This window comes from Halichoerus grypus, chromosome 3 (genome assembly GCF_964656455.1).
Source record: "Halichoerus grypus chromosome 3, mHalGry1.hap1.1, whole genome shotgun sequence".
Taxonomy (NCBI): Eukaryota; Metazoa; Chordata; class Mammalia; order Carnivora; family Phocidae; genus Halichoerus; species Halichoerus grypus.
The window spans coordinates 155,882,049-155,906,529 of NC_135714.1; the positions used below are offsets into that span (position 1 = coordinate 155,882,049).

At 50.0% G+C, this 24,481-nt stretch overlaps 1 protein-coding gene across 6 annotated transcripts in view; it reads right to left on the reverse strand.

Annotated features, from left to right (window-relative positions):
- PTK2B (protein tyrosine kinase 2 beta) overlaps window positions 1-24,481 on the reverse strand; it is a 123,117-nt gene that overhangs the window by 7,620 nt on the left and 91,016 nt on the right. For 4 of the 6 annotated variants that reach the window (XM_036104430.2, XM_036104433.2, XM_036104431.2 and 1 more), the window contains exons 3-24: window positions 24,047-24,225; window positions 23,429-23,516; window positions 22,171-22,250; window positions 18,713-18,775; window positions 18,447-18,501; window positions 17,879-18,019; window positions 17,394-17,468; window positions 16,689-16,790; window positions 15,854-15,971; window positions 15,265-15,304; window positions 14,766-14,812; window positions 14,005-14,055; window positions 13,430-13,527; window positions 12,102-12,186; window positions 11,752-11,852; window positions 11,396-11,511; window positions 9,636-9,736; window positions 9,347-9,436; window positions 8,286-8,490; window positions 5,554-5,662; window positions 4,218-4,283; window positions 2,818-2,943 (exon numbers count right to left, since the gene is read on the reverse strand). In XM_036104430.2, coding sequence (XP_035960323.1) covers window positions 2,818-2,943; window positions 4,218-4,283; window positions 5,554-5,662; window positions 8,286-8,490; window positions 9,347-9,436; window positions 9,636-9,736; window positions 11,396-11,511; window positions 11,752-11,852; window positions 12,102-12,186; window positions 13,430-13,527; window positions 14,005-14,055; window positions 14,766-14,812; window positions 15,265-15,304; window positions 15,854-15,971; window positions 16,689-16,790; window positions 17,394-17,468; window positions 17,879-18,019; window positions 18,447-18,501; window positions 18,713-18,775; window positions 22,171-22,250; window positions 23,429-23,516; window positions 24,047-24,225 — 2,136 coding nt within the window. The remainder of the gene's footprint in view (window positions 1-2,817; window positions 2,944-4,217; window positions 4,284-5,553; window positions 5,663-8,285; window positions 8,491-9,346; window positions 9,437-9,635; window positions 9,737-11,395; window positions 11,512-11,751; window positions 11,853-12,101; window positions 12,187-13,429; window positions 13,528-14,004; window positions 14,056-14,765; window positions 14,813-15,264; window positions 15,305-15,853; window positions 15,972-16,688; window positions 16,791-17,393; window positions 17,469-17,878; window positions 18,020-18,446; window positions 18,502-18,712; window positions 18,776-22,170; window positions 22,251-23,428; window positions 23,517-24,046; window positions 24,226-24,481) is intronic. The other 2 variants (XM_078069487.1, XM_078069488.1) reach the window with 2 other exon arrangements.

Genomic DNA, 24,481 nt, shown 5'->3' on the forward strand with positions numbered 1-24,481 from the left:
GCTCAGCAGCAAGTCCACAAAATAGATGCTTTTAGCATCTCCCCAGTTGTAACAAAATGCCTCCAGACATCTCCAAATGTCCTCTCGGAGGCAAGATCATCTCAGCTGAAGGCTACTGAGTTAGACCTTACTTTAAGAAAATAAGTTTCAGGTCATAAGAGTATTCTACAATCACAGAATTGATAAAATAAGATTTATTTCCCACATACTGATGCTCCAAAATGAGGGTATTTGAAGGTTATAAATATCTGCAGTTAAATGTCGATATCTACAAACACAATGGTATGGCTACCCCAGGCTATTGACAAATAGTGACACACAGGAACTAAGTGTCAAATATTCTGACTATCAAATCTCTAGGTGAGATTAGACTAGTCTAGACTAGACTAGACTGAGAGAGACTAAATACTGGTAGAGGAAGTTAGTAGACTCAAGAAAACATTGTATAGTTTTGTAAGTATTAAAGGAAAATTCCCACTACTCAACTGTCTAGGATGTCCCAGGCCTGATCACCATCTCACCAAATATTTTAACATGTATTGCGAAAATGTTCCTATGTCTTACAATTTCATAATAAAACTCAAGGAGAAAATAAGATTTTAAAAAATTGATCACTTTAGGGCTTACTTGTCTGCAAGGTACCTCAGATATTCTTATCAGGCAATAGCAACTTAGATTGCTGGTCACTTTTAAAAGGAATCAGGCTCTCATGGTGTCTTAAAATGACTCTCGCAAGCTGTAACTCCTTCCATAATTTGACTACCCCCTCCCATCTTGCCAGCTTCATTTCCACCTCCAAATGCATCCTCCTGTGTTCTAGCCAAACAGGTCCTGCACTTGCCCTGTGGCTTCCCATTACTTAGTCTTGGATTCTACTAATGCATCTGCCTCTTTTATTTCCCATACCCCAGTTTCTTCCTGTCCAAATCTTCCCCATCCTTCGAGGCCCAGCTGAAAAAAAAAAAAGAAGCTGGAAAGAGCTGTTCTTCTCTCTAAACTCCCAGTGCACCTTTCCATTACCTCTGTGTGCCACTCACAGCTTTATGGCTTGCATTACAGGTAAGTGTGCATCTGCTGTATTCCTTCTGGCTGCCTGAAGCTCACCGAAAGCAGAACACCCTTGTTCTCCCTTCAGCACCTAGGACAGTGCCTGGCAAAGCGTTCCTGCACAAGGTAGTTCATTGAATTTTATTATAATTTTAAACCTCAATTGTGAGGTCTTCAAGAGGGAGATTGCTGCCATCCTGACTCTTGTGTGGAATGCCAGATTCCCAGATGAGTCAGGCAAGAGAGTCAGTCAGTAGAAAAATTGTTTTGGTGGGGAAACCATCTCTGATTTTTGTTAAATGCTTTCAGATGCTTTGCAGGAAGCCTATTATACCTTTCCAGCATTCTACCTAAAAGAAGTTTTCTCAGTCTTTCTGATGTATATCATAAAATGGATTTTATATTTTTTACTTTTTTTTGTTTACTTAAAGAAACATCCATTATATTCTTTTACGTAGACCTTCCTTACAACAAGTACTTCTAAACCCCTAACACAAAAAGTCTTTTCTTCCCTGCTGCACAGTATGTCTTTATGGAACTGAACAAAGTCTTATGGTGAAGGGGGATTAGACAAAGGCAGTGCCACCCCGGAAATGTGCAAAATAGCTTTTTTCTAAAAGGACACATTTTAAAGCAAAACTCAATTACGAATAGAGTCAAGGACAGGAAGGTGGAGGAACTGAGCATTGCCTAAATTATAGTGCATACTTAAAAATGCAGTTTTATTATTGTTAAGTATGTGTTAAGATATAAATTGGTTAAATTAATTTAAAAGAGGAAAATGAGCTAGGTCAGGGGAAAATTTAGTTCACAATAGATCTTGCTGCCTAGAATTCTAAGTTACCTTACGCATTTCAAAATTTTGCTAAATTAAAAATAATGGTACAGAATATACCAACATAACTTTCCTATATTTTTCAAATCTATTGTAATAAACATGGAGTTTTTCCAAAAACTTTTAGAGTCATGTATCCTGAGTCTGAAATATCATGCATGTATACAGAGTTAGAACTAAAATAATGCCTTTGGTTTGTTTTGTCACATATCAAGACTCAGTTTAGTAAAGTATATCAAATATTCATGCCAGATGACCACACCTCCTTTGAAGGAGAAGATGGGTGCTGAGAAGTGACAAGTGGGTATCTCTTTTACAAGCAAACCTGCCTTTTTTTTTTTCCCCACAAAACTTGACAATTAGAAGCTAGTCCATGAAGTACTCAGGGCCCCATTGGCGGTTACACAAAGACGTGACTGGGAAGGGTGGTTTAGCCCCACACTAACCCCCAAGCTCCTTCCTGTACAACACCAACTTTGACAAAAGCAGCAGGAGTACAGCCACAAGGAAACTTTTCCTTTGACTGAGGAGAGATTTAGCAACCGAAGCAACCAGGCAGGAAGGGCAGAACTAGGCAGAACCTCTGGGATCTTTTATTCTCTGGCACCATCAAGCTTGGTTACCCTCTGCCCACAAGCCACCACACTACCCCCCGCCCCCCGCCCCAGGGCTCAGGAAACATAGCACCAAAGTATGGACAGGGGCAGGTCCAGGTCCAGCTAGTGTCCTTGGGAGCAGAGCCTGACTTGGCCCCCAGCTTCCAATGTGTTTACAAAAGAGGGGAAGTTACAGAGCCCCTTGATGGACTGACTGGTGCATTAAAGCATGGAGGGCGCCTCCTGAGCTGGAGGATGTGGGGTTCCTGGTGTCCCAGACACCTCCCTCTAGCAGCTTTCTGAGTTCGGGCTAGGACCCAGCATGCAGAGCCCTCTTACCCGCATGCTGTGGCGCTTGAAGACATTGTGCCGGTGGAGAGGTGGGGTGTGCAGTGAGTTTACAGGAGATGGATACTCCATAGGGCTGGTGAGCGTAGGTGAGCTGGCACACAGACCCTCAGGGACCTATTCAGGAGAAGTAAAGAAGCACCAGCACAGGGACAAGACAAGAAGGTGGACAATTAGCTGCTACAAACGTGAGCACAAAGAAGCAATAATGGGCACCAGAGGAGACATCGGACTTGCTCTTCAGGAGCTAACAAAGAATGTGGTGTGGGCATTTCGTTGGTCTTGCTTGGGAGACATGGCAGGGTGACACACACGGCTCTTGGCTAGGAGTCAGTGCAGCCCCCGTGGCCTCATTCATCTGACAGCCAACGATATGACGCTCTGCGTACAATGGGGTCCACATTATGTTACTGACCTACTGAGTCCATGTCTCCTCCTTCAGGACTCTTCAGAAAGGAATTCTATTTCATAAGCATGTCGCAAACTCACAGGTATGATTAGCCCACAGAAATATGTGTGTGTGTTTGTATTTAATCACTATTTTAAACATCACAAAAAGGTATGATTCTTTTCAGGAATATTGCTTCTATCTTCTGCATCAAGGTTTTCTTCTTCACACAACAAGGATTTAGCTGTTAGTTCTTGGTTAGCCTTGTTTTGGTATTGGAGTGTTTCCTTGAGAAATATATGACCATGGGACACCACTTTTCTGTAAGGAGCACCAGATAAACATTGTTTCTATTTGGTTGAGATGCTCCACTGTTGATCAGTGACTCTGAGCTGAGGGATGTAAGAGAAGAAAAGAGATGGGCCTTGGCTCCCTGTGACTGAGATGCAGGACAGAGACACCAGACAGAGACATTCTCAGACAGGGACTGACATCTTGGGAAGATCCCATGGTTGGTAATGATGGAGGCATGAGGAAAGCTCCAATGGAACCTTGCTCTCAGCTTCTGGCCACCTGGGTTCTGCCTAAGGTCTCCATGGGGAGCCCCAGGGAGCAACTCCATCCTCTGGGAACATCAACTATTCCCAACTGCCTGAAATTCCTTCTCAGAAAGCTCTGCTCTGGGTAGGGGGCCAGGAAGGCCTTGGGAATAGAGAAGTAGCTATAGGCAGGCACACAGAGCAACAAACACTATGGACAGATGGACTGAGCTTAAGGCAAGTCTTAGCTGAGGAGAGCCTGGTAGAATTGCATTTTGATTCTTTTGCTCTCTGGGAACTCTGAGTTCAAATTCTCTTGTGGGTACCAAAGAAGAGTCAATGCAGGCCATCTCCATAACCCAAGCAGGTAATTGCTAGTCCTCCAAGGCACGAGAATGGAATTTCAGGAAGGTCCGAGATGAGGAATGGCCCCAAATTTCCCAGCCCTCTGGTTACATGTTTACCTGGAACTGCAGCTTGGGAGCCAGAAGGTTGGTTTGTGGAGGGGGTCTATACTTGGGCCGGCTGGGCTGGAGAGAAAACACAGAGATGAGTCAGTCCATGCCTCTCTCCTTGAGTGAGCATAGCTCACCAAGGGGAATACTGGGCTGGACACAGGTCAGGCTTATTCAGAATAAAGGAGAGATGAGGGGCAAAGTTATCATTAAAATCATTTGCATTCACTTACTGAGCACCCATTATGTGCTGAGTGATGAGAAGGTACAAAGAAGCCAGTCTCTCTGCCCTCCTGGGGGCATCACTAATTGAAGGGTTTACTGATCTCTGGTGTGTAACCTCTTTAGATATGGGAACACCTGTCAAATCAGCTGTCAAAAGCCACATGCTTCCAGAGGTAACGAGTTACCAAGGGCTCAGGCACGTGCAGAGACTTCATGGAGGAGATGAAAATTGAGCTGGGCCCTGCCTGAGGGAAGGATCAGGGCATGCCAGGCAAGGGGGGACAGTGAGAAAAGGCCTTGGACCAGATAGGACTTTGTTATGGACTGTTTGTGTCCCCCCCCCCCAGATTCATATGTTGAAGCCCCAACCCTTAGTGTGATGGCATATGGAGGTAGGACCTTTGCCAGATAATTCGGGTTAGATGAGGTCATGAGGCTGGGGCCCTCATGATGGGATTAGTGTCCTTATAAGAAGAGACACCAGAGCTCTTGCTCTCTCTGCTGTGCTAAGACACAGTGGGAAAGTGGCCATCTGCAAGCAAAGAAGAGAGTCCTCACCAGACAATGAATCTGCCAGCACCTTGATCTTGGACTTCCCAGCCTCCACACTCAGTCTATGGTATTTTGTTATGGCAGTCTGAGCTGACTAATATGGATATGGTCCCTCAAAACCCACTCACATAATGGCATGGTAGCAAGGCACTGGATTCTGAGTCCAGAGATGCCATGAGTGTGGGCATGGAGGCTGGACATAAGGGACCCAGGGACACTCCCCATTCATATGCCCTCAGGGACATCTAATTTGCCCCTAAAAAATACCAGAAATAAAAGTGCTCCAGCCTCTCAAGGGAAGAGTGTCCAGGGTGATTCCCTGCCCTAGCTGCCCTCTGAGAGGTGTGCTCTCTTAGGGCCTCAGATCACACCTGCCAGGGCACCCATGTGATGGGGGCTAAATTTAGTGCTGGCGGACAGTTGGGTTGAGGGCCAAGAGGACCACGGGAGCACATCCTGCCTATGCTGGAGGAAGAGGGAGGAGTTACATAGTCAGGCCAGGAGTGGGCTAGATGGAGAACCAGCTCTGCTTGATTCACAGGACCCATGAGACCAGGGCTTGGTTTACCTTGGGTGGGGGTTCCTGGTAGGCTATGGGCTCCAAGATTTTGGGAGGTCGGTAGCGAGCATTCCTCTCCTGCTCTATAGCGATGTCTTTCTCCATCTGATAAATGTCACTGCCAAGGAGTCAGGTCAGATAAAGAAAGAGGAACAAAGTTAAAGATGCTCCTGGGGCCCCTCTTCTGCAGTCCTTCCTCTGACGCCTGGAGAAGCCCAAAGAAGGACCTCTGGGTCCCATTTCTGTCTCCTCAGGAGAGTGGCTGGGGAGACCCCTCTGAGAAGGCTGGAAGATGGACCCTGAGGCTGCTTCCCCAACAGTGAAGTTGGGAGAATCACAGGAATGGATCCATGGTGGGAAAAGCCCTTGGAGAACCAGTCCCACAGGGCAGTGTAAGTGTGTCTCCCACCCACCTTGCCATGCATCTTGCCTTCCTGGGCCTGCTACTGGCACCAACCCCCTATGTAGATTTCTAATATCCCAGCCAACTTCATGACCAAGGCCTGTGTTCTGCATCTCCTATTTTTCATTAAACCACCCACCAACACATTCCTGGCGTATACTAATGAGAAATGGCTGTGGATTCAACTCCCGGGTTAGCTATGTGCATGCTTCTTGCCCTTCTTACTCAATCCACTGTTTCCCAACTTGGGAATCACAGACCCTAGAGGACTCTGGAATGGTCACAGGGGGTCCCTGAATTCACATGTTCATTGTCTGTATTCATTGTATTCACATGTATTCACTGTCTGTAGACCAAGTATTATGTGCTACCAGACATATAATATTTGTATTGTATTTTCAAGTGTACATGAATTGTACTGTACATTATATAAAAAATTCATTAGATAGCATAGTACATTTTGCCAATCAATAAATTCTGAAAATGTAACTATTGTTACAGGGAGGAATTTTCAGAATTTGACATTAAAAGGGACCTTCTTATGCCCACAAGATCAGGAAATTCTCATCTAATCCTTTCTTAACTCTAATGGAGGACTGCCAGGCTGTAGCTTGAGGGGGGTATCCTGGGCTCCTTGGGGTCTTTGGATATCCTTCCAGTTCCACAGAAAGCCTGCTCCTAACTCCATCCATGGTGGAGGTTGGCCTGGGTCCTCTAATGGGGCATCCTTCTCAGCCCACAGAGAAGCACCTGTCACAACTCCCCAGGGTTCTTAAGCCCCCAGAATGAATTAAGATCTCCCTCTTACCCTCATCACCTCAGAGCTTTGGTCCTTTCAAATTACATTTTTCAAATACTTTTCCTGGAACCTTTTGGCTTCTCAAATTTCCCATATGAAGGACCAAAAGATGAGACTAGAATTAATCAGGGGTGTCAACAAAGGGATAGACAGGAACAGAGAGGCCTTGCAGACCGTGTTGGAACCCCTGGCCCCACAAGCAAATTCAGTGTCATTCCCACTGCCCCAGTGTGGACAGTCCCAGCTTGTCTGTTGGGGTACCTCCCTGCAAAGCAGTTTCCAGGGGCTCTTTTCTTTCTCTAAAAAGTGCCAACACATTGACTGCAGTGTTTACAGTCAGTTGTTTTTAACATTAATTAAGCACTAGATTCCCTAATGCAGGGGTCAGCACACTGTTGCCCACAGGCCAAATCCAGCCCTCTGCCTATTTTTTATGGCTCCAAACTAAGTATATTTTTTACATTTTTAATGACTGAAGAAAATAAAAAGAAGCAACTTCATGACATGTGAACATTATATAAAATTCAAATTTCTGTTCCCCCAAATAGTCTTCCTGAAACCCAGCTACCCACATTGATTTTTTATGTATTTTCTATGGCTGCTTTTGAGCTATTACGGCAGAGTTGAGTCGTTTTAACAGAGACCATATATGGCTTGCAAAGCCCAAAACATTTACTGTCCGGCCCGTTACAGAAAGTTTGCTGATCCCTGCCCTAAAGGAGGCCAAAAAAAAGTCAGACCACCCAAGGAGGAGCTGTTGGCACACAAGCCACCAAGGAAACAAGGGGACCATCTAAAATATGATCTGACAGCACCCTTCCCCAGGAGAGAATAATGGCTCTTGGATGAAACATCAGACCTTCAGGCTGCCAATGCTCTAATCAGAAAGGAGAGGCCATCCCCGGGTTGCTGTCTTAATGGTCAAAAATCAATCACTCCCTTCCCCACTATCTGGGAGGAACAATCAAAGGCACAGAGGCTCAAGGGTGTTGCTGGGAATGCAGGTCCCATGCCTGAGCTGGGCCTCCTGTAAAGAGCAATCTCTGCAAAGAGCCTAGGCACATCAGTGAAAGTCTGGTTTAGACTTTGTGCTCAAACCTGCAAAATATTTTTGGAATGCATACTAGGAGCCACATCTTGTGCTTGGGGTTGACAGATACCAAGATGGTGAGGCTTACGCAGGCTCACTGTCTGTGAGTTCCTATCTGACAGTGAACTCGGTTTCAATCCCCTGTCCTCTGACCGAGCTGCTGAGCCTCTGTGAAATGTAGGGCACTGTGCTTCTGCTGGGAGGACCAGCCATCTCCGCTTGGACACATGGCTCCGTGTTGGTCAGAGGGGAGGTCCTGGTGCAAGTCCCAACCCCACCCGTCATGGCCACAGCTCTGAGCCTGAATTCTCTCATCCTTAAGGTGGTCATGCCAACTGCATCTTGTTTAGGGAAGTACGTTCGTTTTAAGCCCCTAAGAGCAGTTGAAGAGGAGACTTGCTATCTGGGGTCCCTGCACCTGTAGCCCCCCACCCCTGCTCCATGGTCACCTGAGGTTGCACACGAGCTCAGTGAAGCGGGGCCGCTCACTGGGGTCGTAGTCCCAGCAGCGAGTCATGAGGGTGTAGAGGACAGGTGGGCAGAGGTCGGGCTTGGGCAGCCGGTCCCCTTTCTCGAGCACCCCGATGACGTCCTTGTTCTCCAGCCAGAAGAAGGGCTGCTTGCCAAAGCTCAGTATCTCCCACATGCAGACAGCTAAAGGCAGGAAGAGAGGGCTCAGGACCTGCACTGTGGAGGACGCATGCCCGGAGAGTCCAGTCCACCTTCCTCAGGAAAAACTGTGGGACCTTCTGAGTTCCCCAGCCTCCCCCTCTAGCATCCCTGGGGGCTTGCCCAGTGTGGTGGGCCACTGAGGGACCAATCACCTGCATCTGCAAGTGAACTAAGGATCCCCTCCCTAGAGCCCTTCCACATGGAGCTATTAGATTTTGTGGGACAAGGAAGAGGGGCCAAAGGGCATATTGTTGGGACCACCAGTGCCTTCCCTTAAGAGGGAGTGAAGACTCTATTGGAAAGCTGCGGTTTGAAGCCTAGCACCAACACTTGCTGCCAACACAAGCCCCTGGCCTGCTTGAGCCTCAGTTTCCTTATCTGGAAAATGGGAATAATAATAACGAGCTTTTATTGGGCTGGCTGTGGAGAACTGAGAGGGATAATCTACGTGGCTGTGTGCTCTGTAAGGGGCTGTCCATCTATCACCTGGTCTTGTTCTCACCTCTCCCTATACCTCCTTCTCAGAACAAACTTCAGAGTTTGATCCCCTCTAGGGGATCACGTCAGTCCCTGGGACTGGTTGGTGGAGTGCATGCTCCCCTCAGGAGCCTTTTCCAGGAATATTAACCAATAGTGCCCAGGCAGGCCTTTAGCCCATATCATCCCCAACCCACCACGGGCCCCCCACTTCTGGGATTTCTCAGTGGCCACAGCAAAACAGAACCCTTGCAACCCAGGGATGGGGGGCCAGACCTCTGCGTCCTGTACCCCCTGTTAGCCTGGTCATTGGAGGGGAGAATCAGAACCCTTTCCCATGCTCTTCTGAAACTCCACTCACCAAACATCCAGACGTCACTGGCTGTTGTAAAGCGGCGGAAGTTGATGGACTCAGGGGACATCCACTTGATGGGGAGACGGGTCACAGAGGCTTTGGGTGGGCAAAGAGATTCACAGGGGTTATTTTGTGAAGAAAGATCCAGAATTATCCAGAATTACAGCCTATTCTCCAGAAACCCTTGGCCTGGGCTTGACCAACGGTAGCCTTTTTTTCTTTCTTTCTTTTTTTGGGGTGGGGTGGGGCTGCAGCGACCCCTCCAGGGACAAGTCCGGGGCCGAACATCCCTCACCTTTGTAATACTCCTCATCCTCAATGTACCGGGAAAGGCCAAAGTCCCCCAGCTTCACACACTCAGTGGAGGCCACCAGGATGTTTCGGACAGCGATGTCCCTGGGAGAGAGATGTGGAGGTTCAGAATGTTTCGTTCTGACAGACAGATGGACAGAGAGGTAAAGGAGAAGAGTGCCGGCTAGGGCCCCAGGAGGCTGGGCTGGCCGTCCAGGTCCCCCCACACATGAGGCCCTCAGCCACCTCCTTCTACCTCCCTGGGGAGCTTTATCTCCCATCACCCCTCCTCACGTGGCTCCAGGGTGAAGCCAACTTCAGGTTCCCAGGACTTGCTCCGCACACGTGCCCTGCAGGCTGTATCCTCCCCTCTGCCAGGAATGCTGTCACCTTGCTGATTCTTCAAGGGAGAGCCCCAGCAACTTTCCTGGTCACTATTCTCCCCTGCTTCTGCAACTCCATTGGACTGTAGGCTTTTGTCGTGGCTAAGAGCAACAGCTCCCAGATACCCTCTAGGGAGCACTAGGATGGTCAGGACCACCCAAATTCTGTACATACCCTGCCTTGTGACAGACAGACCCTCAGACGCCCCCCACCAGCCCTGGCACAGAGGAGGAGACGGGGCTGGGGGGCACAGAGAGCCGAAGGAGCTTGCCCAGTAGGTTCCCCGGGCGGGGAAAGGGGTCAGCCCAGGCAGCCTAACTCCAGAGCTGAGCTCTCATCCCTCTCTGGGGAGCATCCACTGACTCAGTGTACCTCATATTCCTGGCATCGTTTCTAACCCAGGGTCGTCTGCTCGCTTCTCACAGGCAGGCTCCATTCCCTATCATTTGTCTTTATTACTGAAAAGCTGACTTCAAAGCAGGACAGCTTCACCCAAACAAACAAGGGAAACAGATCTATTATCCCACCACCTTCCCCTCATGACTATTTATTTACATCTCGAATTTCACCCTCATCCTAGAAGGTAAGCTCCACAAGGAAAGGGAGTTTGGGTCTGTTTTGACTACAACTTTATCCCAGAGCCAAGGACAGCACTTGGAGACACAGGGTAGAAGTTCCAGAGGTGTTGAATGAGTGAATGGAATGAATGAATGAACGTTTATATCCCCACACATTGCTTTGCATAGTACCACCCACAAGACCACATATCCCACGTCCATGGTGTTGGATTGAAGAATTCGTCTGCTCACCCCAATATTCTGGGAGCACCCCCTTTGTCTCCTCCAGGGGATCACATCCCTTGTGGCTGGAACCTCCTTTCAGGGACTGGGAACAAAGCCAGGTGGAGAAGGGGCCCACCCCCCAGCCAGAGGGAGGAGAGGACTTGGCAGCTGGGCTGCTGAGGACGGGGGGGTGGGGGGGGCAGCTGCTCAGGCTGGGAAGGGCCCAGACCCCAGGATCTTCCTGGTGCTGCCCCAGTCCCATCCCCCTACCTGGGCCGCATGCCACCAAATGGGTGAGCCAGCTCCGTGCAAGTGGGGGAGCAATTTCCTAGACCCCACCGGGAAACTGGCTAGATGGAGCCGAGCTACAATCAGATGCCCCGCACTTTAGATTTAGTCTTAATAACAATGCCATGAGGCACGTATGGCGATTCCACCTTTCAGATGAGGCAATGGGTTCCTAGCAGGTGCTCGACTTGTCATGTGAGGCAGGACTAATGCTGGGGTCTCAATACTCGTCTGTGTGACTCCAAAGCCCCGCATGACCCCAACCCCTCCACGGTCAGATCGAGGAGCCCAGCTTTCTCCCCAGCCCCACCTATGGACACAGTTGATGCTCTCCAGGTAAGCCATGGCCTTGCAAATCTGCAGCGAGTATAGGACGAGAGTGAGCACCTTCAAGGAGTTCTTATTTCTCTCCAGGTAGTGGCCCAGCTGTAGGAAGAGGGAAGATGCCATCAGGACCCCGGCACAGACTCCGCGGGCAGCCACCAAGCCCTTCCCCGGCAAACCCAAGTTGGCAAGATGTTCCAGAAATTTCCCTACACACGATCTCTGGGTTGTTTGGGCTGAATACAGAGGGCAGGAAGCTGGGAGTGAAGGGTCCATGCTCTAAATGCATCCCACCCGGAGGCCCGGCTCAACAGGGTTCCACTCCTGCCATCCCCAGCTCACCTCACCGTAGGGATACAATTCCATGATGATCCAGGTGGGCTCCTCTTCAATGATACCGATCAGCTTCACGATATGTGGGTGGTCGAGATTCTTCATGATCACTGAAATTGGGGGCAAGAGGGATGGGCCAGAGTGGCCCTAAGGTCCAATACGGGGAAACAGGCTGGGCTGTCCCAGCTGGGAGAAACGGGGAGGGAAACCCCTCCTCCCGAAGGAGGTCCCTGTGCTGTTCGCACCCTCCCCATCCCCGGTTCCAGGCCCCTCTCCCATCTCGGACATCCAGGTCCGTGTCATCCCACGGGGTCTTTTCTCACTCACGGGGGCTGTGTCACTTCCCAGGGGACATGTACCTGCTTCACTCAGGAACTTCTCCTTGTTGTCCAGAGTGCAGTCCTTCTTACAGGTCTTTACAGCGACATTGATTTTCTCCCCTTTCTGCAACGAAAGTCTGTTCAGAGCCCCTTGGGCCAGCCCAGGACTTAAAAGAAAGTGTCCCCTCCCTGGCATTGCCATGGTCATCCCACAGGCTTGGCTGACAGCTGAGGGAAGACAGGCAACATCTGGGCCTCCTGGTCTCTGCCAGGCACCTTCCTCCCTTTCCTCCTTCTTCCCCCCACTCTCTTTCTCCACTCCTCTCTGACTCCTGACTTAACTGCCTTTTTTTTTTTTAAGATTTATTTATTTATTTTACAGAGAGAGAGAGAGAGAGAGAGAGTACATGAGCAGGAGGGGCAGAGGGAGAGGGAGAGAGAATCTCAAGCAGACTCCATGCTGAGTGCGGAGCCCGACATGGGGCTCGATCCCACGACCTTCAGATCAGGACCTGAGCCGAAACCAAGAGTCGGACACTTAACCGACTGTGTCACCCAGGCGCCCCCTGACTTCATTGCTTCTTGATTAGGGTATGTCAGGACTAGAAAGGACCTTTGAGACTAAAGCCTCTGGCCGTCCAGATCAGGACACTGAGGCTCAGGGCCAGTGCTCTGCCCATTGTTCGTGGGTGTGTGTGGAGTGCATGTGCAAAGCCATCCGACGCAGTGTTCCAGTCTCTTTCTCTCTTTTTTTTTTTTTTTTTTTAAAGATTTTATTTATTTATTTGAGAGAGAGAATGAGAGAGCGAGAGAGAGCACATGAAAGGGGGGAGGGTCAGAGGGAGAAGCAGACTCCCCGCTGAGCAGGGAGCCCGATGCGGGACTCGATCCCGGGACTCCAGGATCATGACCTGAGCCGAAGGCAGTCGCTTAACCAACTGAGCCACCCAGGCGCCCTCTTTCTCTCTTTTTATTGTTGGCTTTTGCATTTTTGCTGCCTCTTTTCCTTGGCTCTACCCTTTCTGCAGGGTCCCATCCCACTGGGGCCTCAAAACTAGCCCCTGCCTCAGATCCTGCTCTTCCTCTTCCCAGAGCTACATTTTCTCACACTTCCCCATGTTCTTGCCCGTCAAGATTCAGCCAACTCTTTCCCAGGTCCTGCCTCCATTTTACTCCCTGGGCTTGCTATCCTTCTAGGAAATGACTCTTGCTTCCATCATTTCCTGGGTATTTCATAAATACTGCAAATGCCAAGTGGATGAAGAGCCACATATCATGGTGGCCGCTCCAACCCCAGAATATATGAACTCCCCTTTCATTCTATGGAAAAGTGGGAGAGGAGTGTCCGCGAAGAGTCTGGAACTCACGTGATTTGTGTAGACACCTTCATAGACCTCCCCAAAAAAGCCTTCACCAAGAATCCGATTCAGGACCACATCTTCCCGTGTGACGCCATACTGCGGACCTGGGCAGGTGGAAAGAGCAGAGAGTCTCACTATCCACGGGTGCCCCTGGGAATCTGAGTATTTGTAGGCCCCAATGCCAGGCTCTGCTCCCCTCCTGCCCCGGCATCACCAAACCCCTCAACAACATCTCAGGTAAGATGCAGGAGTTGGCCTGGAAAAGGGGTTCTAGAAGGTTCCATCATCTCAGACTTGGAGAAAAACCACCACCCTGTTCCCTCTGAAGGCCAGGTCTCATATCCACACTCTTAGGATCCCCACACACATCACAGGCACACACAAGGTCAATAGTGTGGGGACAAAAGAATGATCTCAGCTTTCAAATCAAAGGTATTTCACTTCGGTTTGTCCCTGTCTGAGGCACACATGGGAGAGGATGAAGAAAGGAAATAAAATCCCCCTGGGGTGTCACAGGTGTCCCCACAATGTCACTTCATAGGGCCCTGGCTGTGGCCATTGTGGTGGGGCCAGAGATCTACCTCTGGGCCTTCGCAGGGTCTCATCGGGAATCTCAGCATAGATGTCTGATTCTGGAATGACAGAAAGAGAACATCCTATGGGTAAGACGCTCTCAGCGGGCACCACCGGGAACCGGGCATGGGGCTCCCACATGTAGGCCAGCAAAACCAAGGCTGACATCCCAGGGAGGGGAGTGGTGGAGGGAAGGGGAGCCAGGCAAGAACTGGGGCTCCCATCCCACGTTTTGGCGTGGCCACAGAGCCTAGGGCACCTTGACTTGAATCCCTGCTCACTACTGCCTGGTTGCATCATTTAGGGCAAGTTAGTCTCCCTCAATCTCAGTTTTTCTTTCTGTGAAATGAATGTTTCCAGGGAATATCTTAAAGATCAAATAAAATAATACCTATGATGGATTTAACACTGCTGGGGACTGAATGTCTCTCCCCCAAATTCATATGTTGAGATCCCGACCCCCCAGTGTGAAGGTATTTGGAGGCGGGGCCTTTGAGGGGTGGTGATTAGGCTAAGGGGAGGTCAGGAGTATGGCGCCCCCCGGCTGTGGTGTTTGTCATGGCGGCCCGAGCTCAGACAAACATGGCGCCCTGTATTAACTGGTGAATACATGTTAGCTATTAGGATTAATGACGCTTTAAGCTGTCACTGAGAAGTCATAGGGGAAGTGTGCTTTTCTGCAACTTTGAGGGAATCCGTGGCAATGCACAAGAGCAGGCAGAAGAGAGGCTCTGGACACAGGTAGAGGACTGCAGATGGGCAGACTCACCTATGCTGCAGCTGTCTGAGAGGTGGGGCCGCTGTGCCTCCAGGCTGCTGTAGGAGGAGAAGAAAGGGCAGGAGCCCGGTGAACTCAGAGCCCGGCAACACGGCCCCGGGGCAGCCTCGGCCCACCCTCTCCCAGCCGCCCCTCCTGGAGGCCAGCTGCCCCTGTCCCCCTGCCTGCCCGGCGGATGAGTACCCTGTTCTGGTGACACCAGCCTGGGAGCACGGCCCCCGCTGCCAGGGGGCAGGAAAGAGGGCATGCGCCATTCTCCATACGATGAGGCCAGATGGCATTAGGACACAGGGCTACCCTTGCAGGGACTGATGGGGTGAAATTTACTGGTGAGAAATTGCCACTTGTGAAATGCCGGGGTTCCCGTGTTCTCCCCTGGGGCCTGGAAACCAGAGACCCTGGCGGTGGGGGCTCCCTATTTGTTCTGCCTCCTCCCAGGAAGACACAGGCTGAGTGCAGACCTTGTTCCCTGTCTTCCCGTTGTACTCACAGCATGGGGATCTGGGGCAGGCTGTTCCGCTTCTCACCATCTGGGGAGAGGGCAGAAAGGGGGAGCTGGAGCCAGGGACACAGGGTCCTGGATGGATGGCTGACCTCCCTTCTCCTATGAACCAACACAAGGGGGACCCCTTCCCACCATTCCAAATCCTCTGAAAGTCGGAGTGGAAGCTGGCCTGAATTAGAGTCCTCTTAGTAGAAGAAATTCTCGAGTTTCTTTCTGCCACCACCCACATGTTCCAACCCGGACCCCTGCTTCCTGATCCCATCCCCAAATAGACATATGTTCACAGGAGGGGCCAGTCATGTTCTAACACTAACTTTGCTCTTCCTGGGGCTACAAACACCTCCGCTCCAGAAGCCAGCCCCCAAACTGCCTTTGGCCAGGGCCTGCAGCTAAGGACCCAGGATGGGTCCACAAGGAGCATCCTTGTGATGGAAGGACTCGGCAAGCACCTCGTCCCACTTCCAGAGCCTCTTCATTCACATTTTGGTCAATGGTTTCGCTTCTCCCGCTCTGCCTCTGGGGGCTTGTGCCACATCTGCTCATTGGGCCAGTTTGCCTTTAAATGGAAACTCACCTTTTTTGGGATGAATGATGAGAGAGCCTTTGTGCTCCCCCTGCAGCCGGCAGTAACCATCCACCAGGTCAGCCATGTTCTCGGCCTCTGCCAGAGAGGAGGTTTTGATGGACAAGGACTGCAGAGAAGAGACCAGCCAAGGATGAGACCCAAAAGCCTTGGCTAGAGTCTGCCCCACAGGACTGGAGAAGAAACTGCATACTCGGAAGGAGCAGACGACACCACCCATCTCCTGCCTGGAATCCATCAGCACCTGTCCCGGGGCTCGGCTTGCATTCCCCACTGCCACAAGGGGGTGCACTCATCATCCCTCCCCACTGGTGACCCTAAACCCTAGGAAGGCCAGTTTCAGCTAGGACTTATTTTGGTCTCTGAGTGCATAGCACAATGCCTTGTATCTAGTAGGTGCTCCACAGGTAAGAGCAGAAACTAGGAGAAGAAGGAGTGGGCAGGCACAGACAGATGAAATGGGAAATAGACAGTTTGCAGTCTGAGTTCTCTCTGATTCTTCCACCCACAAAAAGCCCAGGTCCCCGGAGGTCCTGTTACTGAGTCATCATTCACTTGTTCAAAGTTAGACCTCTCATATGTACCTTGATTTCTGGTCACTTCACCCACTCTAAAAACTCCCCCAACTTATTTCTTGACATTTTTAAACAGCTTTGCTTCCTGATACATTTCCCTTATAATTTTATTGTCAACCTGGTACCTTGTCTGAGAAATAGGTGCAGTTTTCTTAGCAAGATTCCAGAAGCCAGGCTGACCTACGCAAGGAATCTTGCCCTGCGGTTGCATGCCCTTGTTTCAGAGCTGCCAGGGGCCCAGAGACGCTCACCTGGGGGGCGCCTTCGATGCCCAACTGCAGTACCGCCTGGCCCTCCTCCAGGGGGAGGCACCTGATGGACTTGATCTGCTTGAATTCGGCCAGGCAGGTGGGCTGTAAGAAAGGAGGGACCCTTCAGACCATCCCACTCCTGGGGTCGGGCCATGAAGATTGGTCAGTCCGGGGGGGGAGGGGTTGTAAGGAAGCACTGAGAGCCTCCCCGTGGGATGAAGAGAGAATCAAAGACAATGAAGACTGAAAGGATCATCTGGTCTAAGCTCCTCACTTTGCAGAAGAGAAGATGGGTCTAGAGAGCCGGGACTGGCCCAAAGTCATATGCCACATTGGTGATAGAGCCAGGACTGGGACCCCCCCCTCCCCCAGGTCTTTTGACTTCCAGGGGAACGATTGTCCCACGTTGCCATTGCCAGAGCAACTGTTTTATCTAAGCCAGAAGAGCAGTGATGGTGCCCTTCTGTGTTCTCTTCCCCCCAAACCACCCCTGCCCCCCAGCCTCTGTGTAGGGGATAGCACAGGGAAGTAAAGAGCCATCTGCCCCATGCTCCAAACACTCTCTCTATGGCTATTCATATCAAGGACCTCTCTGATCTCAGCAAGGGGAAGGAACAACTGAAAAGCAGGACAAGGTGGGAGGCAGCAGAGAGGGGAAGACGCTTAGCCTGGGGCTGGGTGCAGCCTGCCCTTCTTTCTCTCTACCTTTGTATCTTGACTTGTCAGCTGGCGGATGCCCTTAGGGCCGATGACTAGGTCCACAGTAATGTTCCATCCTTGCTGGAATAAAAGAAAAGAGAGGACTGTTGCTTCAGTTCTGTCTCCCTCCTATTTCAGAAATTTGAAAAAAAGCTCACTAAGTTAGATAGAGGCCACTGTCTCCTGAGCCCTCCAGCTCCTTCAATCTTCAAACCCTGCCAGACAGATTACTCTCCTCCCAACACCCTGCTGCTCTGCCCACGTCCAAGATCTGTAGCCAGGATTTCAGTTCCCTTCCTCAGGCAAGTGGGTTACCATTGGCCGCATTTGACAGTGTGTTGGTGAGGCCCAGCTGCCCAAGGATCTTGGCTTATGTGGGCTGCTACAAGCAAGCACACCCCTTCTTGGCCCCCCATATTGGCCTCATGGGCCTGTTCCCCGAGAGGCCTGGAATTCAGGTCAGGGAGAGAATAAAAAGGACGTGGCATTACAATGAGTTCACAGCGATAGGTCTCCTGGTCGATGTTGGCAAAGCCCGCGAGGGTGTTGAAGAACTTCATGACACACTCCTCCTCCTTGAGTGAGGCGTACTGCTGGAATGTCTGCTGGATCATCTTCCGGAACTGCTTGGGCTGGGGTGGGGGGGCATGGTCAGTGATGAGCGGGCCCTGCTCCTCCAAGCTCTGATTCCCTCCCTGATCTCACCAAAAGCCTTTCTGCTGCTGGAGGATGGTCCCCAGGCCTTTGCCACAAGAGCAACAGCGAGCTGTTACCTAAACCACACACCTACTGTCTCAAGGGAGGCTCACCATAGCCCTGGCAGGGAAGCATGGGAAGTAGCATCCCCAGGCCACGAAGCTAATTGGCCTCTGATGTGGAAATGGAGCCAGGTTTCCTAATTGCCAGCCACAGAAAGGGCTCACTAGATGCTTTTAGTGGTCCTATGCCCACAGATACCCTGGCTTTCCCGTGTACCCCCAGCCCAATGCCATTAGCTCCAGTCCTGGAGGCCAACACAAAGGGGGTCTCTCTGAGCCCCTTGCCCAGTGGTTTCCTCACCTTTAAGTTCTCCTGCATCTGCTTTGGGAAAAACAGGTCCAGCCCCACTTCCTTCCTGAAAGAAGACGGGGGGAAGTGACATTTGACTCTCCCTCACCCCCAATCCAGGACTTCAGGCCAATCAAGAAGAGGCAAGATGGCTTGAGGACCGGGGGATGGGTCCTGCCTGGCTCTGGTCTGGAGATGAACAAGGTAGGGAGTGAATAGGAAAAGCAGGGCAGCAAGGAAGGAAGGCAGGAGAGGCGAGGGCCAGTGTCAAAACTTACTCCAGGAGCTCGAAGTTGGACTTTTTGTCAAGTGCATTGTGGGGCATGTCTTTGAAGAACCGCCTGGAGAGAGAGAGAAGTCATGGACAGGTTGATGGTTGGAGAACAAGGCCATTAGACTGGGGTCACCTAATGCCACACATTGGTCTAGAAGCTCCCTTTCCCCTTCCAAATGTAGTAACCAAAGGAAAGGAGAACATTACGAGAGTAAAAAAAAAAAAAAAAAAAAAAAAAAAAATATATATATATATATATATATATATATATATATCTGTGCTTTGGGAGGCCCAGCTCTAAGACTGCCCAGTTTTGGGGCAGAGTAGGAAGATGGAGGTTCTATCTGTGACCTCTAAAAACAAATGACCCAAGGCAGCCAATAATGATCTTTGGAAGGCCTAGCATTCAGTGGCTCAAGTATATGGCCCCCTAATGGCCCAATTCAGTGGTTCTCAACCAGGGGCAATTTTACACCTCCTTCTCCAGCCTGGAAACGTTTGGCAATGTCTGGAAATCTTTGGTTGTCACATCTGGTTAGGAGGAGGGTGGTCCCACCAGCATCTAGTGTGTAGAGGCCAGGGATGCTGTTAAATATTCTACAATTCACAGGATGGCCCCCCAACCAAAGAATTATCCAGCCCCAAATGTCCCTATTGCTGAGATGGAGAAACCCTGAGAGCTTGATCCAAGGAGAGAGCTCAGGGATCTGGGAAGAATGTTCTTCCTTGACCCACTTCTCTCTACTGGGATAGCAGATCCCGGAGGAGCAGGCCAGCTGATTAAAGCAGGCCCAAACTCTGGAAACCAAACAACAGGTCAGTAGGGATGATATTCCCTTGTAGGACATGAGGAGCCTATCCAGGGTTCTCCCCTGGATGGACGGTCATTCTCCTCCTACTTCTACCTGAAAATGTTTACGGTTAAGATCCCAAATTTCCACACGGCCCATCATGGCAGCTTTAGAAAGTTTTCTGAGCCAGTGTTACCCACTTGCCCCCCAGGTTCACAGAAAACCTCAGAGCATGCCTGTGGAGTGTTGGTTATAGACAACATGGCCTCCAGCCATTCCCGCTGGCTCGAGGGAGCTGCAAAATGTACTCCTAGGTAACTAAACAAATTGGCTTGCTGTACGCACTTACTTAATTCTAACAGAATAAATGTTGGCAAATGCCCATCAGAGAAGAGGGTTTTAGATCTTTCAGGGTTATCCATTCATTCAAATACATACTGCACTCTCAGTCTGTGCCAGGCAATGAGATGCCAATGCCAACTTCTAGGATTTGATAGGATTTCACAATCTAGTGCACGGGAGCCAATCAGGGCCTGGTAGAGCGAAGCATGAGTACAGCAGATCTATATAGGGTAGGGGAGGTGGGGTGGGCATGAGGAAGGGGAGCCTTCAAGACGCTAAGACCCTGGAGCCGGCTCAGTGGGAAGAACCTATGGCCACCATACTGCTTGTGATGGACACTTCACAGGCATGCTCTGAGGTTTTCTATGAGTGTAGAGGGGGTCTGACTGGCTCTGTGAAGCCCAGGTCTGCCATCCTGACTGGCTAACACTAGGTGGAAAGCAGGGCACGGGCAGGCATAGGCCCATGACTGATGCCTAGGTAAAAACAGCAGAAGGTAAAGAAGAATCTATGCAAAATCCAGTTGGCTGTGTTTTTCTTCTAAAAAGCAGCAGAAATATTAACTCATTACCAACATTTATAAATTAACTATGAGATAAAATGCCTTCTGAAGCAAGCTGAATGCTCTTTCTCCAATCTTTACTTATTACCAGTTACTACTCAACTACTCTTGGGGTACACATTCACTCTGAGTATTTAGGTCAGACTGTTCTGGGACTCTGCTGGGAGTGGGCAGTGGTCCTGGGTGTCTCGGGTGAAGGGGGGCTACTTGGTTCCTCACACTGGGAACGTAGCATGTGGCCCATGAATTTCACATTTTAACTTAGAGGGGTCATATAGATAAAATATTTGGCATTTACAAAGCACTTCTAAGAAATCAATAAAAAATTAATTAGGTATGATTCCAACTCTATGACGTTCTGAAAAAGGCAAATTATGGCGATAGTAAAAATGTGAGTGGTTGCCAGGAGTTGGGAGAGGGAGGGATGAATAGGTGGGGCCCAGAGGATTTTAGAGCAGTGAAGCTATTCCACGTGACACTGTAATGGTGGTGGTGGGGGGGGATAAAGGACAACATACCCTTACCAAAATCCATAGAATGCACAAGATCAAGAATGAACCCCAATGTAAACTATGGACTTTGGGTAATAATCATGTGTCGATGTAGGTTCATCGATTACAAATGTACCACGCTGGTAGGGGATGCTGATAGTGGGGAGACCATGTGTGTGTTGGGGCAGGCAAGTTCTACACCTTCCTCTCAACTTTGCTTCGAATTTAAAACTGTTCTTAAAAAAAGGTCTATTAAAAATAAACAAATAATAAATAAGGGTAAAGAGAAAAAAGTCATACAAACAATAAATAATTACTGAATATTCTGTCCCTATCGTTGTAAGTACTTTAAATACATTAACTCATTAATTCCTTATAACAATCCTATAGGGTCACTACTATTATCATCATTCCCATTTTACAGATGAAAGAACTGATGGATATGACTGATGGTGAAACTGAATGGTCTGCTCTGGTCAAGAGAGTCCTAGGCACAGCTTTAACCACGCACCCTCCTCCGCCCCGAATGCTTCCACAGCCAAGAATAGAGCCTATTTCTTAGTCTGTCACTCAAAGTCTTCCATAATCAGGTCTGACTGACCTCCTCTGCTCATCTCCCACTACCTTCTAGGCTGTTCTCTTCTTTCTACCGAACCCTGGACTGAGAATGCACTCTCTCCCACCCCCAATTCCCCCCATTTTCTCTGGATGGGATGTATCCTCCTTCCTCGAAAGTTCAGATCCCCTCTTCCTGATCCCTGAGGCAGGATTAAGGGCTTCCGTATGTGTGTATGTTTGGCACCTGTTTCATTCTGCCTTATATTATAAGCAACCGTGGACACACCTGTCACCTCCCAGACCAGACCCGGAAGTTTGAGGGCATCTCTGCATGACTTACTAATTCTGTACAGATTTCTCGGTGCCTACTGCAGCTGAGGACATAGCAATGAACGACACAGCTGGAAACCCGACCTTCAAACATCTCCCAGGAACTTGCCTGGTGCTCAAAGACACATTTACTGAATCATTCGAATGGCAGATAGATGGAAGAAGTAGGCAGCCTAGAGGGAAAAGCAGCGGCAGCCAAAGGAAGCGGGGGACACTGGCTTGATATGGGGCTGCCCCTTCTATTCTAAGGACCAGACGGCGAGCACCTTACCCTCTGTCAGCCACCATTTGTCACCCCCCCGCCATGTACCCACTCTTGTTTCCCACCCTGGAGGCAAGACGGAGCTGGCCAAGAACTCCAGTCCCTAGGGTCCTTGAGGCCACATACCTGAGCTCCAGACAGCCTAGCTGCAGGGCCATGCCCTCGCTGACCTTGCTGGCGTAGCGTTGCATATAGTCATTCCGGAGCTGGTGAGGAGAAAGGCCAAGGTGGAGAGTCACGCCCTCCTTCCCTGTTTCCCTGAACAGAGGCCCCAGGAGATGGCGGGTGCTTTGAATACAATCCTGCAGCCCCAAGCCGTCTCTCTCTCTCATACACCCCACCAGGCACAAATGTGTAGTCTCTGCCTCCCTCCAGAACTGTCTAGACTCATGCCTCCGTAGGCCAAGGCCCTCAGATTTTTGGAAGCGCTTCCAGACACCCAGGATTATGAAGCTGGAGTTCAGATTCTCCTCTCCACTCTTCACTTTAGAGATAAAGAAACTGGAATTTGGGCACGAGCCAATCATTTATTCAAAGTCTTGTTGGTAAGTAGTGACAGATGTCATCCACTCTACATTCAGAGTCTGGCTTTGTGTCCAGCAAACCAGGAGGGAGATACAGTTGGGAGCAGGGACCAGACAGACAACAGGGGCAGCAGGCTCACGCGTCCTCAGCGCCCACTGTGCCCCGTCCTGTGCCAGGCATGCTACCTGCCTTATTATAGCCAGTGGTGTGTTACAGCAGCTCTGAACAGCTCATGAAAGCCAGGTATTAAAGCTTCTGAAGTTTTGCAAGCTGTATGATATCATACTGGTAGCTTGAAAAATGCCATGGTGGGGAAATATTTACACCATGGAAATTGGCACGTGCTATACATCAGAGATTCTTTTCTTCAGAGAGCCGGTTCACAAGCCCCTGCGAATGATACCATTTGGTCCTCACCACAACCCTATAAAGTAAATATGATTATTATCACCTCCATCTTCTAGAAAAGGAAACAGCTTCAGGCAGGTAAGTTAAGCCCTTAGAAGATCCTGGGTTAGGAGGTGGCAGAGCTGGGCTAGAAGCCATGTATGTGAGAGTCTGTGTGTTAAGACTACCACTTCTCTTTGGACCTGCTCTGTCTGCTCACCACCAGGTCTCCTGAGCAGTAAATAGCCACCAGCAAAGTCCAAAAGAGCTGTGCATATGGGGCGGGGTGAGCCAAAACTCAATGAGCCATGAGAGAACCAGGGTTGGAACCATTGACCAGGGACCAAGGCATGTATATCCCTAAGATAAGTTTCCTAGACTGGGATCTCCAAAATCTGAGCTTTGTCGTTCTATCTCCCCAGGTGAGGATGAGTAATAGGACCCTGGGGACAGGAAGATAAAATACTTCTACCTGTTGGTAAAAATAAAGTAGCGTTGTCCTGTCTTCTTTTAGGCTTTCCATGAAGTCCTCTGGCAAGTAGCGGATTTGAAGGTCATACCTGGGACAGGAAGTTCAGACTCTCTGGTTGACACAGGGAAGCTGGTCATGTAAGGGTCTGCCCATGAGGCCGATGGCCACCCATTCAGGACTTGATTCTTCTTTCCCTCCTCTGTGGTCGGGTGGAGGACCGTGGAGGACCATGGAGGCCAGCAGGTGGTAGTCAACGCTAGTCCTGACTCTCCAACTCTTCCCCCTCTTGGCAATTGTTTTCCTTAGGTTTGCAGATCAGCACTTGACCTGGTTCTCTATCCTCCCTACCCTACTGTTCCTCTTTCTCCATAGTACCAGGAGCATCCTGCCTGGGGATGTTCCTGATATCTGCCCTGGGGAGGGGGATGTGCTATGAGCCCATGTTAGGCTTTGGCCAATACATGCATTGGATGCTGCAAGAGGACTAGGCTTAAAATGCCACCCAGATTTTCTAGGAGATTCTCAGAGGTTGGGAAGTGCTCTGAGGAAGGACTTCCCATGGCCTCCCCACTCCATACTCATCTCCCCCCATTCGAGAGCCCAGGGCCCTTCTCCTACCTCCACTCGGCTTCCACGTGCAGACACTCATACTTGTCCTGCACCTCCCCCACCGTCATCTGTGGGTGCAGCCAGTGGATCTCATCCGACTTCATGTGCTTCAGCCTTAGCCCATAGCACTCAGCCAGCTGGATGTTGGGCCCAATCCGTCCACTCATCAGGATGGAGGCAATGACATCCTGGGGAGGAGAATAGAGAGACAGGATTCAGGGATGCCCCCTTCTAGGTTCCCACAGTCCTCATGCAGCCCCCAGAAGTATGATTCTCTAGGGTGGGGTTCCGTCTTAACTTCTCATTTATCTCTGGTACTCTAGCACTTAGTGCAAGGCTTAGTGCACAGTGGGCTCTATCTGATGAATGAATGATTTGGTAAAATGAGACAGAGAAATGGAGAGGAGAGAGTAGGAGCAAAGGAGAAAATGCAGCGGAGGCCAA